This window comes from Naumovozyma dairenensis, chromosome 1, assembly GCF_000227115.2.
Source record: "Naumovozyma dairenensis CBS 421 chromosome 1, complete genome".
Classification (NCBI taxonomy): Eukaryota; Fungi; Ascomycota; class Saccharomycetes; order Saccharomycetales; family Saccharomycetaceae; genus Naumovozyma; species Naumovozyma dairenensis.
In genome coordinates, this window is record NC_016479.1 from 1,153,624 (window position 1) to 1,167,052 (window position 13,429).

A 13,429-nucleotide genomic window follows, 5' to 3' on the forward strand; every position below is an offset into this window, starting at 1 on the left:
CCGTTCGTGGATATATAATGCCAGTACCTTGTTATTCTTTGATGTATTTGTTCTTAGGTAGAGCCATGAAAAGAAAAAGTGACACTAACACATATTTTTTTAAACTCTAAGGAAGGTTTTTCGAGTATATTGAAACTGAACGTCAAAAAATACAAGCACAAAAACAGTAGCATAACAGAATAGTATCCATAAAAAAAATGACTATCGAAAAGAAAATATCAGTGGCATTCGTATGTCTGGGGAATATATGTCGTTCTCCCATGGCAGAAGCTGTGTTTAGCCACATAGTGAAGCAAGCTCATCTAGAAGACAAATTCGAGAAAATTGAATCATTTGGTACCGCAAGGTATCACATTGGTGAAGAACCCGATTCAAGAAGTTCAGCAACATGTAGGAAACATGGAGTTCCTGTTAACCATAGGGCACAACAAATTAAGAGTGGGCATTTTAAGAAGTTTAATTATATTATTTGTATGGATGAGTCAAATTTCCAAGATTTACAAAGAATCAAACCAAAGGATTCTCCTAAGGAATTTGGTAATATATATCTATTTGGTCATTGGAATACGAATGGGAAATTTAATAAAATTGTTGATGATCCATATTATGGAGGTGTTGATGGATTTGAATATAATTTTAAGCAAGTCAGTTATTTCAGTGAGGAATTCTTGAAACGAGAATTATGAACATGAGAGCTTCTTAATTATGTTAGTGTACACATAGTTTATAGATCAAGGAAGATACAATGAATAATAAATATAACTTTTGTTTTTCATTTATTTTTTTTTATTTTTGTTAGAACACAATGATATTGGATTTCATGACAATATATGTAATTATTTCTATATTAAATTATCTAGGCTAGAATGAGGTAATAGGTTGATGATGAGGAAAATGAGACCAAGCCTATAGTTTTTCGAAATCTTCTTCTTTATATACAAAATCATTACCGCAACGTCTTGATAGCCAACTTTTCTTATAATCGAAATATCTCCATGATTCTTCTTCATCTTTGTTATAATTAGCTCCTGGTGGTAGTTTTTCAATTTCTTTATAATACCAACAATAATCTACCTTGTTGTATTTCCAATCTCTATTTTTGGATAATTCTCTTGATGCTAAAAATTGATCATAAGTTCCTTGGTAATGATAGAAAATGAAAAATAATGTATCGAGATCAAATTTAGTATATATTTTTGCTAAAGATGTTCTTGAATACATATCTTCATAATGCTTTTTGTTCAAATTTTCTGTATCGCTTATTGCATTGGCACTATTATCATTGTTGTTAATGTTATTTTCTACAGGAGTATTTATATCGAATGGATACACAAATCTAATAGGTTCATTCGGGAAGAAAATGGAGGTTGGATGGGGTAATGATAATGGAATTTGATAGAGATATGGTGAATCAGCGTCCAATGAGTCAGGACAATTTAATAGGGAGGATTCCAATTGCGAAACCATTTTATTGGGCATTTCCTTATATGGTTGTAATAATTGTTTCTTTGTATTTATCCAAAATTCCAATTCATTTTTAAATAGAGGATTTTGGAATGCTTTATTGTTTTCCACATCATGCTTAATAATTTCTTCAATTTCTTCCGTTCTGTCAGGTGGATATTTTAATTTCAGTCTTCCATCGATATCTTCTGTATCAGTGGTTTTTTTCATTTCTTCAACATTAGCAGTATTAGCATCGATAGTCTTTGTTACTTCAGAACTGGTCTCTTTGGTATCTTTAGTATCTTTGGTATCTTTGGTAAACGTGTTATCCGATTCCGCTGTTTGCTTTTTGTTTGAAAGGGAAGATGGTGCAGGAGATGGAGATGCAGATACTGGAGTAGAAACAGTAGGTGATGGAAGCATCACATTTGGTGTACTTTTCAAAACACGTTTTATTGGTTGTACTTTTTTCGGTGTACGGTCTTGTTTTTCAGGTACAGCTGACGTAGTAGCATTATTGATAATACTTGTGGAAGCATCAGGATCCACTTCACAACCCATATCCTCGTATATTGTATCATATTCTACAAAATCTGGATCTTCATTATTTTCCACATAATATTTAATATCTTCTTCATATTCATCAACAGTTTCTGGTTCCATATCACCATTTTGAACCAATTTCAAAATATTTTCCAAATTAGATATATGGAATTCATGTCTTTCCACTTGTTCTTGATCATCTTGAGCTTCGTGAGATTCCAATTGTTTTTGCAATTCCTCTAAACATTCTTCAATAAAATTTAATCGATCTCTTTTTTTCAATTCTTTTGGATCAGTAATAATATCCGGATTTGTTAAAGCTTCTTTAGAGAATTGTTTCGTTTTCATTAATTTTTCTACAGCTTTGAACCTTTCCATACCATTTTCTATCAATCTTCTATTTTCCATTAGGATGGAAGTTTTATCTTTAACATCGTCTTTACTTAGCCAAGTTTTAATTTGTTCTCTATGTTTTTGTAATTTTTTAATTTCTCTTTTTAAATCAGCTTCTAATTTTTCTCTATATGATGAATTTGATGGTTCAGTGGATTGAAATTTTTCATAAATGATTTCAAAATCTTCTAAACCTTCTCTTACCTTTTTAAGTAATTTATCGATATCTTGTTGAAGTTTTCTTTGAGACATGGTCTAATTGAATAATGGTATATTGTAATTTTCTGAGTACTGAAATAATAAGTTCAAATGTGAGAGAGTGTTATAGCAAAATTACAAGGATAAAGATACTATAGTAACAGGCAGCGGCTTTCTCTTTCTCTCTTTATTTTCTTTCCTTTTTCTTTGTTGTTCTCCTTTTCTTTTTCCCCTGATTAGATACTTGGTAAGGATAGTTTTAGAACTTTTATATCAATTATTTCTTTAGTTGGTTAAATGTTTTGTTCACTGACACCTTGTTGTTATGCTACTTCTCTATAAGCAATTATACACAATGAATTTCGGTTATGTTAATTGTTTTCCATTTCCAACTTTTTTTTTCTTTCGTGAAGTGGTCTCTAGAGGGTTTTAAAAAGATAGAGAGGGTTGGCAATTAAAGTCCTAACATGGGTGGTAAAAGCCCTGGGGTTGGTTACCCGGAGAACTGGTAGTTCTTGCTTTTATTTTTATTTTTATTTTTATTTTTATTTTTATTTTCTTAAATTTTGATGAATTGAGTTTGTGACACTAAAGCCATGTTCTAAATATAGATGAAGAGAATCCACGGGCAGATTGTTTTGAACATCTCAACCACTTAATCACTACGTAGTGTTTTTGGAGGGGGATTCTCGGGGCAAGGTTCCGCGGCTTGTGAATATCAAAAGAAAAAAATGGAAAAACCAACAACAACCGATGTGTCCACTCCCTGCGCACTGTCTAGCTAGTTCCCAAGTGCCAAGTGTACGTGTGCGTGTCTGCGTACCGTCTTCTATTAGGGACGAAATGCATTGTGCCGAAGATAAATACGTACAAAAGTCACTTGCCCAGGATACCGTATACAGCGATGACCAAGCCAAGGCCCCACCGGAATTGTTAGGCAAGCCCCCCCCCGTAGCTTCCTTGTCTGTTTTATGTACGCGACCGAAAGAGTCCTCGTACATCAAGTACGTAAGACTAATTAGTAATAACGTTATGTACGTAATGGTGCATCCCCCATCAGTCACGGCTGCCCATTTTCGTAGGCCTTTTCCTGGGGGGGATTTAACCCAACCCGTACTGCAAGATTATCCACAAGCAAAACAAGCACGCAACCAAATAAGAAAACAAACTTCGAATTTTTCCTTTCCTTTTCCTTTTCCTTTTCCTTTTTTCTTTTTTCCCTTCTTTGCTCCCGAAACTTCTGTTCTGGATTTCCCTTTTGTCTCCGTCTCGCTCTGCCACCCATGACAACATCAACGAAAATAAACAAACGACAATTTTTTTTTTTTTTTTTGTTCAGAAGAAAACAAGTGAACAGCAAATGTCCCCACCCACCACCGTCGCCTCCCAGAACCCAAATCAGTTTCCAAAATAACAAACTCCTCCTTTCTCAAAGCTTTCATCGACACACAATAAAACAACTTGACACAATTGTAACGTAAACGAAATATCTTCATCTTATTACTCTGTCACATATTCATCACTAACTAACTAACTAACTAACTAACTAACAAGTCGTTCCTTCATTTTACTACGGTTAGATACATTCTGTGCACTCTTTTATTGAAATCATTTTTTTTCTATATACCAACAAGAACCGAAAGAACAATAAAGCAAGAAAATCTTGTCTTTGTCAAAGAGAATTAGAAACAGAATTTCAAACAATCAAGGATAAATATACGAAATTCCAAGATGACGGCCACATCGCAAAATCAATTACAACAGGGTAAAACTCAACAGCCTTCACCTCCACAATTGCAACAGCCCACCCAACAGCAACAACAACAAGCTCAAGTGCAAGCACAAGGGCAAGCTCAAGCTATCATCCAACAACAACAACAACAACCGTTAGATCCAGTAGCTCAAGCCACTGCAGAAACATGGTTATCAATCGCATCTTTAGCAGAAACTGTAGGTGACGCAGATCGTGCAGCAATGGCCTATGACGCAACATTACAATATAATCCACAATCTACAAAGGCTTTAACCTCCTTAGCTCATCTTTATAGATCAAGAGACATGTTCCAAAGAGCTGCAGAATTATACGAAAGAGCATTACAATATAATCCAGATTTAAGTGACGTTTGGGCTACATTGGGTCATTGTTACTTAATGTTAGATGATTTAACTAGAGCTTATAACTCTTATCAACAAGCTTTATATCATTTGACTAATCCAAACGTTCCTAAATTATGGCATGGGATTGGGATCCTTTATGATAGATATGGTTCATTAGATTATGCAGAGGAGGCATTCGCTAAAGTCTTAGAATTGGATCCTCATTTCGAAAAAGCTAATGAAATTTATTTCAGATTGGGGATCATTTATAAACATCAAGGAAAATGGAATCAAGCTTTAGAATGTTTTAGATATATCTTGAATCAACCTCCTGCTCCATTACAAGAATGGGATATTTGGTTCCAATTAGGTTCTGTATTGGAAAGTATGGGTGAATGGACAGGAGCAAAGGAAGCTTATGAACATGTCCTATTACAAAATGAACATCATGCAAAAGTTTTACAACAATTGGGTTGCTTATATGGTATGAATAATGTTTCATTTTATGATCCACAAAAGGCCCTGGGATATCTTTTAAAATCTTTAGAAGTAGATTCTCAAGATGCTACTACTTGGTATCATTTGGGTAGAGTTCATATGATTAGAAATGATTACACAGCGGCATATGATGCATTTCAACAAGCTGTTAATAGAGATTCAAGAAACCCAATCTTTTGGTGTTCTATTGGTGTCTTATATTATCAAATATCTCAATATAGAGATGCATTGGATGCATATACAAGAGCTATTAGACTAAATCCTTATATTAGTGAAGTTTGGTACGATTTAGGTACACTTTATGAAACTTGTAATAATCAATTAAATGATGCATTAGATGCATATAAACAAGCTGCAAGATTAGATCCTGAAAATATTCATATTAGAAAAAGATTAGAATCATTAAATCAGCAATTATCAAATCCAAATCAGCAACAACAACAACAACAACAACAGCAGCAGCAACAAATAACAAACAACAACAATAATGGGATGATTCAAACTCAAAATCCACCGGCGGTTGGTAATAATCCGATGATAACAAATAACGGTGAAAATACTACCATCAATAATCCAAATCCACCTGTGATGCTACAACCATCTTTACAACAAAATGATCAAAGTAACCCATTGAATGTTAGACCTCAAAGTACCGCTATGTACCCAACTAATCCACTGGCTGAACAGCAACAACAAGCGTTACAACAGCAACAGCAAGCATTACAACAACAAGCGCTACAACCAGGAACACAACAATACTTGAATCAATTACAACAAACCCAATCTTATTCACCAAACACGGCTATGTTGGGGCCCCAACAGCTACAAACACAGGTACCTGCGCAACAACAGCAACAGGCACAACAACAGGAACAACCGCAATTACAAAATGAAAATAAACCTGCTGTAACTGGACCTCCATTACTTTCTCAATCAGCTATTTTACAACGTGAACAACAACAACAACAACAACAACAACAACAACAACAACAACAACAACAACAACAACAACAAGAACAAATTCAGGAAGCTCAACAGCAAGCTCAAGCACAAGCTCAACAGCAAGCTCAAGCACAAGCTCAAGCAGAAGCTCAAGCTCAAGCTCAAGCTCAGGCACATGCTGAACAGCAGGCACAACAACAAAAACAGATTCAAGAACAAGTGGAACAACACCAACAATATCAACAGCAATTACAAGAAACACAAGCTACGAAGCCATTACAACCTCCGTCAACAACAACAACAACAACAACAAAAGAAAATGTATTGCCTCAGAAGAGATCTGCTGATGGTAATATTCAAACATTAGTTAATGCTGCAGTGTCGAGTTCATCAGAACCTGCATCTTCTATCCCAATACCTGCTCAACCACCAGCAAGTGCAATAGCAACAACAACAATACCACAAATATATAATACTCAGCCTACGATTCCACCAACTGAAGATAAAACGATTGTTTCACAAAAACAACCAGTAATAATAAGCGAAACACGCGAAGAACCTCAATCGAAAAAATCAAAATTGAATGAAACTGTTTCTTCTTCTACTACTAACATGGCTGAGAAAGAAGTAACTCCACCACCAAATGTTATTCCACAACCATCGTTGAATGAACAACCTACTATTAGAACAGAAAGCCCTGTTTCGCATTCAGAAACGAAACCTGTTGCAGAAATTCAAGAGAATGGTACTGATAACAATAAAGTGATACCTGAAGTTGAAGAAGCGAAACTAATTGCCAATCCTACACAAACCCAACCAATAGTTACGACATCCGACCAAAGTGTTGTTAATGACTCGACAACGGCAACAACAGCACCTTCGGCACCCCCAGCCTCTGTGATAGAGAACAATAAAGAAGAAGTGAAGACGCCCGGTGCTACCGATAACGGATCAACAACAGTAGAAGACAATGAATCTAACATAGTTATAAAACCAACAGCTGAAGCATTAGAAAAAGTTCAAGAAGAAACAAGAATTCGTGAAGAAGAAGAAAGAGAAAGATTAGAAGGTGCAATGAAGACAAATGATGATAATAATTCAAGTGCTATTGGTGCAGGTTTAAATCATACAAGCGCAAATGCTAACAATGAAGTGAAACAACCATTACGAGAAACTGTAGTTAGACAAGTTGAAGAGGATGAGAATTATGATGAATAACTAAATAAATGAGTGAATAAATGAATGATTTTAATCCCGTTTTTGGGTTTCCGATTTCTCCATTAGGAATCTGTAACTCACCCATCACTTATACATATAAACATTTTCTCTCATAAAGGTACATACATGTCTATGTTATTATTCTCAAAATTTGTATTAATACATATTTATTATATGAGCATAACAAAAAAAACCATTATATAGTATCTTATTTGTGATATATTTTTATGACCGAAAATAAGAAGCGACACACGAGAGGGGATACTTGGGTTTTGGGATGAATGGACGACAGAGGCATTGTATTACTTAAATGGATAGGGCAAGAGAGACAGACTAAAATATTATGCGTAGAGAAACATTAGAAGAAGGAGAAGAAAAGTTTTCCTACAGGTTATTATGTACGGGACGTGACGGAAGGGGCGGTGGAGAGCAATGGGAATGAATAATTCATGGATATATAACAAGAGGAACATTTAGAGGATATACCTAAAAGTTTTTCTTTTTTCAAATATGTTCAAATAAAAAGAAAAAAATCAAGTAATAAAAATACTATCAATTTAGAACACTTTGTGTCACGGCAAATTCCGATTATATTACATTATTTGGGTTAAATTGTGCACAAAAAAAATGACGACACCGGCAGGATTTGAACATGCGCGGGCAGAGCCCAACAGATTTCAAGTCTGTCGCCTTAACCACTCGGCCACAGTGCCTAATTGAAAAATCTTTAGTGTGGGTGACCTTTAGGAACCACGGTGGAAATCCTATTTCCCAACCATAAATCTTTCAACAAATATGATCATTTGTAATACTTCAATTAATGGTTGTTTTTATCGATATATATGGTACATATATATCGATTTGCTAAAAGGACATTAATTCCAGACACACAATAATGTCGTAACGTCCGGTAGATATGCCGAGACGACAAGGAAAAAGAAATTGACACGATGAGATATCATCGAGAAATCAAATATATAAGAGATACGTCATATATAGGACTCTTTGGCAAATGCTAAAAGAGGACGACTGATTATACCTTGAAAATGTGTTAGTAACATTGCTACACATATTTCTCCCAATTTAACTGATCCAAAAGACAGTTATGACTTATTTCCAACAGATTTTATCTGATATACTATATCTATATAGACTACGGAAAGAATGAACTATAAAATTATAATTATTGTAGAAAAGTCTTCAATTTTTCAACAAATAAATCCCATTCCTTTATATCATCGTAGAAACTGCATGTATACAATTTTCCCAGCGATACATGATCTTCACTCATTATAAATTCAGTAACGTTGTCCTTGCCTGTATTGGAAATTGTATTCTCCCCCTTCTTAATATTTGTTTCCTCTGGTTTATCAATATCCATCTCTTGATTAAGATTGATACCCAGATTATCGATTCCAATAGCAGTATTACTAGTGGTATTTGTTTGATCGTTTTGATCACCACTATTTTCCAATATATTATTATTATTATTAATATTAATATCAGTAGGGCCATCATTTTCATCAACTTCCATAACTACGTCGCTATCTTGTTCTTCAATAATGACAGGTTCTGCCATAATTTCATGCAAATTAAATTGTTGGAATCGTTCATCTTTAAACATCGTAGATTCCGTTACGCTCGGTCTTTTATTTTTATGCGATGATCGTCTATGTCTTAATGCTGTAACACTGGGATGCCTAACGGTTCCCCTGGTAAAGAACTCATTACCATTGTCTTCCCCCAATTCTTGTATTTTAGTAATCAATTGGAATGTGGTTAATAATATCTTGGTCATCCAAGATATCCAATTGAAGATTTCAGAAATTAGTTCCAAGTTGTCATTGTTGATATTAAACCTTGTTATTGGGATTAAATTTGTTGTGAAGTCATTCATGAATTGAATTTTTTGGTCGTATTGATATGGACTATTTGTGAAATTATATGCTAGTGATTCAAGTAAGATTATGGGTTTCAATCCGTTATGTATAGGTATTGATGATCGCGAGGAATCATTCACATTAGTGTTATTCTTTTGTATTATTAATTCTGTTGATATGAAATCTTGTGGGAACCATATGTTACTGTTGTATTCATCTGTTGGGTTTTTTGTTATTAATTCCATTATAAGATTTATACCACACGTAAAACTTTCTGATGATTCATTAATCCAACTCTTAGTTTCAGTTGAATATATGTATTCATATAGTCGATGTTGAGGATCATTTGATTTTTCAAAATACAGTTTTGCAATAGGTACTTCAGCATCATCTTTAGAGATGATATATATTCCAAATTTATCATTTAAATTAGTTTTTATTTCTGAGTCAATTGAGTTATCATTAAAATATTGTTTAAGATAATGACTTAATTCGGTGAAATATTTGAAAAGATCCAACTTACCAGTCGTTATTGCTGCGTTTATAGAACCATTGTTATTCGATAAACTTGTTTCACTATATCCAGTACCAACATCATTGCTTGCAGAGGCTCCTGTATCAACGTCTATTTGAGAAAATGTATCCAATAAATAAAGGTACTGCAAATTATGATGGAAAACTTGTAGATCTTGGTACAGTGTCAATGAATTTAATAAAATGTTTTTTGTTGTTGAAGTCGAACTTCTGTCTTTATCATCGTTGAAATAATTAAAATTATCGAAGTTAGAAGCCAAAACTAATTTGACATCTTTAACTTTCCCATCTGATTTATTAAAATCAATATCAATGACAATGATCTTAGAAGCTGTTGACAATCTTAACGTGGTAGCATCCACGTCATCTATAAACGATTCCAATCCTAAAGTGTGACATAGTTTTGTAATATTATCAATAGTAATTACACCAGGTTTATACTCTTTGAAGAGTTCGATCATTTGCCCAATAGTTTCATCGAATTCATCAACTGCCATTTTCTCTCTTTCTCCTTTTCCTTTATCTTTCGGTAATTGATCAGCTCTTTCCTTGAACAAATTTGCAATATAGTTAGCGTTATGTCCTTTGTAGTTTATTGTACTAGTCGGTAGATACTTTATTACAGAATGTGATTGACAATAATGTCACCTGATGATGTGTTTATACCTTCCCTGGATGTAGTTATGATCTGTCGAGAAAACTTGTCAATGTTTTGATGTTTAAAGGTTTTTTATTTTTCACCAAGTAAATTACAAAGACCAAGGTACTTTAACAAACTCGAATTTATTCTGAAATCCTAAGAGCATTAACAATAGCAAGTTGGGCTCTTGGAAGTTAATTAGTTTATCGAAAGGTGACTATTATAGATCATTACAGAGTTTATTATATGTTACAGTGACTTTTATTTATTGTTAATCAGGCAATATATCGAGAAAGACTACATGACCAAATTAATAATTTCCTCATCTCTCTTCCAATCACAAATTTCAGATTTACTACCATGTAACAACTTCAAAAAATCACAATTGACCTATTCTTTATTAAATGCAATGAGTTTATTAGAATGTTTTGATCATGTCATAACAAATCCATATTGTTCTCAAGAAGAAATGATGAAATTTCACAGTAAAGAATATATCAACACCATAATGAATCCACGATATAACAATATTATGCCATATGATGAAGGCAATGAATCCAAATGGAATGAATTGAATGAGATGGCAAAGCAATGGTATGATTTGAATAATATTGAAGCTCCAGAAGGAAGATCCCACTCGAGGCTAGCTCTCTATGAGCGGTTCAAGGAACTTTCAGTCGAAACGAACAGACCATCACATGAAGTTTCTATACCGACAAGTAAGAAACGATCAGCTTGGGAAGCTCTTTTAGATGAGAGTAATAGTACAACTGAAGAGCCTGTTAATAAAAGAGCAGAAAAAGAGAACAGTAATGATAATGAAAAAGAAATGATTCGGGAAAAACTTAAAGGTTATAATTTGGAAGGTGATTGCCCTATATTTTCTTACCTACCAGTATATTGTCAAGTAATAGTAGGAGCAACTCTATCATTGGCTAAACATATCACTGCAGTAGCTAATGAAAGAACAATTGCAGTTAATTGGGATGGTGGAAGGCATCATGCTTTGAGAAATAAAGCAAGCGGATTTTGCTATATCAATGATATTGTGTTATTAATTCAACAATTAAGGAGCAATGGGTACAAAAGGATAACGTATATTGATTTTGATCTACATCATGGTGATGGTGTCCAAAGGTCCTTCCAATATTCCACAAGTGTTCAAACCATCTCAGCCCATATGTTTGAACCTGGGTTTTTCCCATGTACTGGATCATTAAAGGAATCTAAAATGGGTAAAAATATCGTTAATATACCATTACTTCATGGCGTTGATGATATGTTAATGAACGAGATAGTGGAAAAAGTCATGATACCTTGCGTGAAAAGGTATGATCCTGAAATATTGGTGATACAATGTGGTGGGGATGGTTTAATTGGAGATGGGTATGCTGAATGGCAATTGACAATTCATGGGCTTGTAAACAATATATTAAAACTCCTAAGGATCTTTCCTGGCTGCCCTGTTGTATTGTTGGGAGGAGGGGGTTATAATGAGACAGTTATGAGTAGATTTTATACATACTTGACTTGGAAGATTGTTGACGAGTACTCTAATAAGAAATCACTTAAGAAACCATTCCAGGCAAAAGAAGAAAGAATACATGACAAAGATCGTAGTATTAAGGGATACCAACTTGATGATAGACATACCGATGACATACTCATTACAGATCATGAACTTATTGAAGCATATAGAGAAGAACATTATAAGTTTTGGATCTATGAGCAAGAAGGAAGCTCCAAAAGGAAAAACCTTCGTAATGATAATGGAGAAACAAGCGAAGTTATTAAAAAACTCCGAAATTTTTATTCACTTGATGATTAAAATTTCTGATAAACAAGCATCTTTACTTATGATAAAGTAACGAAGACATCCGAGCTACTCGTTTACAGAAGATCGTAGATCAATATGTCTCATCCATAAACTGTCGGCGGTTACACCAACTCTTGTTAGGAAAAAAGGAGAACGGACCAATTGACAAAGAGGTAAGCGTAATGTCTTGCTTGACCATTGAAGATAGTAGGATATATACTTTTTCCTTTTATAGGAGCCAATTCTCTTGTTGAATTCCCTTTTTCGTTCACTCTACTTCTCTCTATTTATAAATTGTAACGCGGAAAACATCAACATTTAAAGGGAATAAATAGAAGCAGGTAATTAATTATAGAAGCTAAACATTAAGATTTGAAGGCTAAGATCAGTTAGACGTACGAGGGCACTATAAGAACTTCCAAACGTAAGATATTTTGATAAACTGATCATCTAATACAAGTATACAGTGTTTCATACCCCAGAAAATTAGAAAGAACATAATCAAAAAATAGTCTTCATCACAAAGTCTAACAGAGGAGCAGATCAAAGAATATAAAGAAGCATTTGATTTATTCGATGCGGATGGGAATGGTTCGATATCAACTAGCGAATTAACTTCAGTGATGAACTCTTTAGGATTACAACCTACTGAAGAAGAGGTGACCGATCTAATGAATGAAGTTGATATAGATGGTAATCATCAAATTGAATTCAATGAATTTATATCATTAATGTCAAGACAATCGAAATCAAATGATTCGGAACAAGAGTTATTGGAAGCTTTTAAAGTATTTGATAAGAATGGTGATGGACATATCTCCGCTGATGAATTGAAGTATGTTTTGAATTCACTTAATGAAAAATGGACAGATAGCGAAGTGGATGCTATGATTAAAGAAGTTGGTGGTGACACCGGTGAAATTGATATTCAACAATTTGCATCGTTGTTGTCTAAATAAATGAAATAGAAAAGTGAAGAGAATCTGAAAGAGGGCTACACAATCTAGGTGAGAAAATGCATTACATTTTGGCAGTATTCTTTAATCGATCTATTTAAAGCGGGTAGCGAGGGATTGCTCCCCTTTTTTACATAATAATCTACATCATGTTGGTACATAAGAAACTCAATAATAACATCCATTTTGAATTGACAAATAAAATCATATTCTTTTTAAGAATTAAGCTCCAATAGAATGTATAGTAAAAATTGTATAAATGTATAAA

The 13,429-nt window shown here is 33.9% G+C and overlaps 7 protein-coding genes and 1 non-coding gene across 8 annotated transcripts; 5 read left to right on the forward strand and 3 right to left on the reverse strand.

Annotated features, from left to right (window-relative positions):
• Positions 1 to 197: 197 nt before the first annotated feature.
• Positions 198 to 686, forward strand: LTP1 (tyrosine protein phosphatase LTP1; the record flags this gene model as incomplete). Its single annotated transcript, XM_003667857.1, has 1 exon — positions 198 to 686. The coding sequence occupies one exon, from the start codon at positions 198 to 200 to the stop codon at positions 684 to 686; it is 489 nt and encodes a 162-aa protein (XP_003667905.1).
• Positions 687 to 906: 220 nt separating this feature from the next.
• NOT5 (CCR4-NOT core subunit NOT5) lies at positions 907 to 2,634 on the reverse strand (the record flags this gene model as incomplete). Its single annotated transcript, XM_003667858.1, has 1 exon — positions 907 to 2,634. The coding sequence occupies one exon, from the start codon at positions 2,632 to 2,634 to the stop codon at positions 907 to 909; it is 1,728 nt and encodes a 575-aa protein (XP_003667906.1).
• A 699-nt stretch (positions 2,635 to 3,333) lies between these two features.
• NDAI0A05090 (uncharacterized protein) lies at positions 3,334 to 3,867 on the forward strand (the record flags this gene model as incomplete). Its single annotated transcript, XM_003667859.1, has 1 exon — positions 3,334 to 3,867. One exon carries the CDS (start codon positions 3,334 to 3,336, stop codon positions 3,865 to 3,867), a length of 534 nt encoding a protein of 177 aa, XP_003667907.1.
• Positions 3,868 to 4,311: 444 nt separating this feature from the next.
• CYC8 (transcription regulator CYC8) lies at positions 4,312 to 7,335 on the forward strand (the record flags this gene model as incomplete). The annotated part of the gene is made up of 1 exon (XM_003667860.1): positions 4,312 to 7,335. The coding sequence occupies one exon, from the start codon at positions 4,312 to 4,314 to the stop codon at positions 7,333 to 7,335; it is 3,024 nt and encodes a 1,007-aa protein (XP_003667908.1).
• Positions 7,336 to 7,966: 631 nt separating this feature from the next.
• Positions 7,967 to 8,048, reverse strand: NDAI0Atrna18S. The gene has a single exon. It is a non-coding gene; the product is annotated as a tRNA-Ser (tRNA).
• A 470-nt stretch (positions 8,049 to 8,518) lies between these two features.
• On the reverse strand, positions 8,519 to 10,246 carry MED1 (Med1p; the record flags this gene model as incomplete). The annotated part of the gene is made up of 1 exon (XM_003667861.1): positions 8,519 to 10,246. The coding sequence occupies one exon, from the start codon at positions 10,244 to 10,246 to the stop codon at positions 8,519 to 8,521; it is 1,728 nt and encodes a 575-aa protein (XP_003667909.1).
• A 444-nt stretch (positions 10,247 to 10,690) lies between these two features.
• Positions 10,691 to 12,217, forward strand: HOS1 (histone deacetylase; the record flags this gene model as incomplete). Its single annotated transcript, XM_003667862.1, has 1 exon — positions 10,691 to 12,217. The coding sequence occupies one exon, from the start codon at positions 10,691 to 10,693 to the stop codon at positions 12,215 to 12,217; it is 1,527 nt and encodes a 508-aa protein (XP_003667910.1).
• Positions 12,218 to 12,828: 611 nt separating this feature from the next.
• On the forward strand, positions 12,829 to 13,164 carry CMD1 (calmodulin; the record flags this gene model as incomplete). The annotated part of the gene is made up of 1 exon (XM_003667863.1): positions 12,829 to 13,164. The coding sequence occupies one exon, from the start codon at positions 12,829 to 12,831 to the stop codon at positions 13,162 to 13,164; it is 336 nt and encodes a 111-aa protein (XP_003667911.1).
• Positions 13,165 to 13,429: the final 265 nt, after the last annotated feature.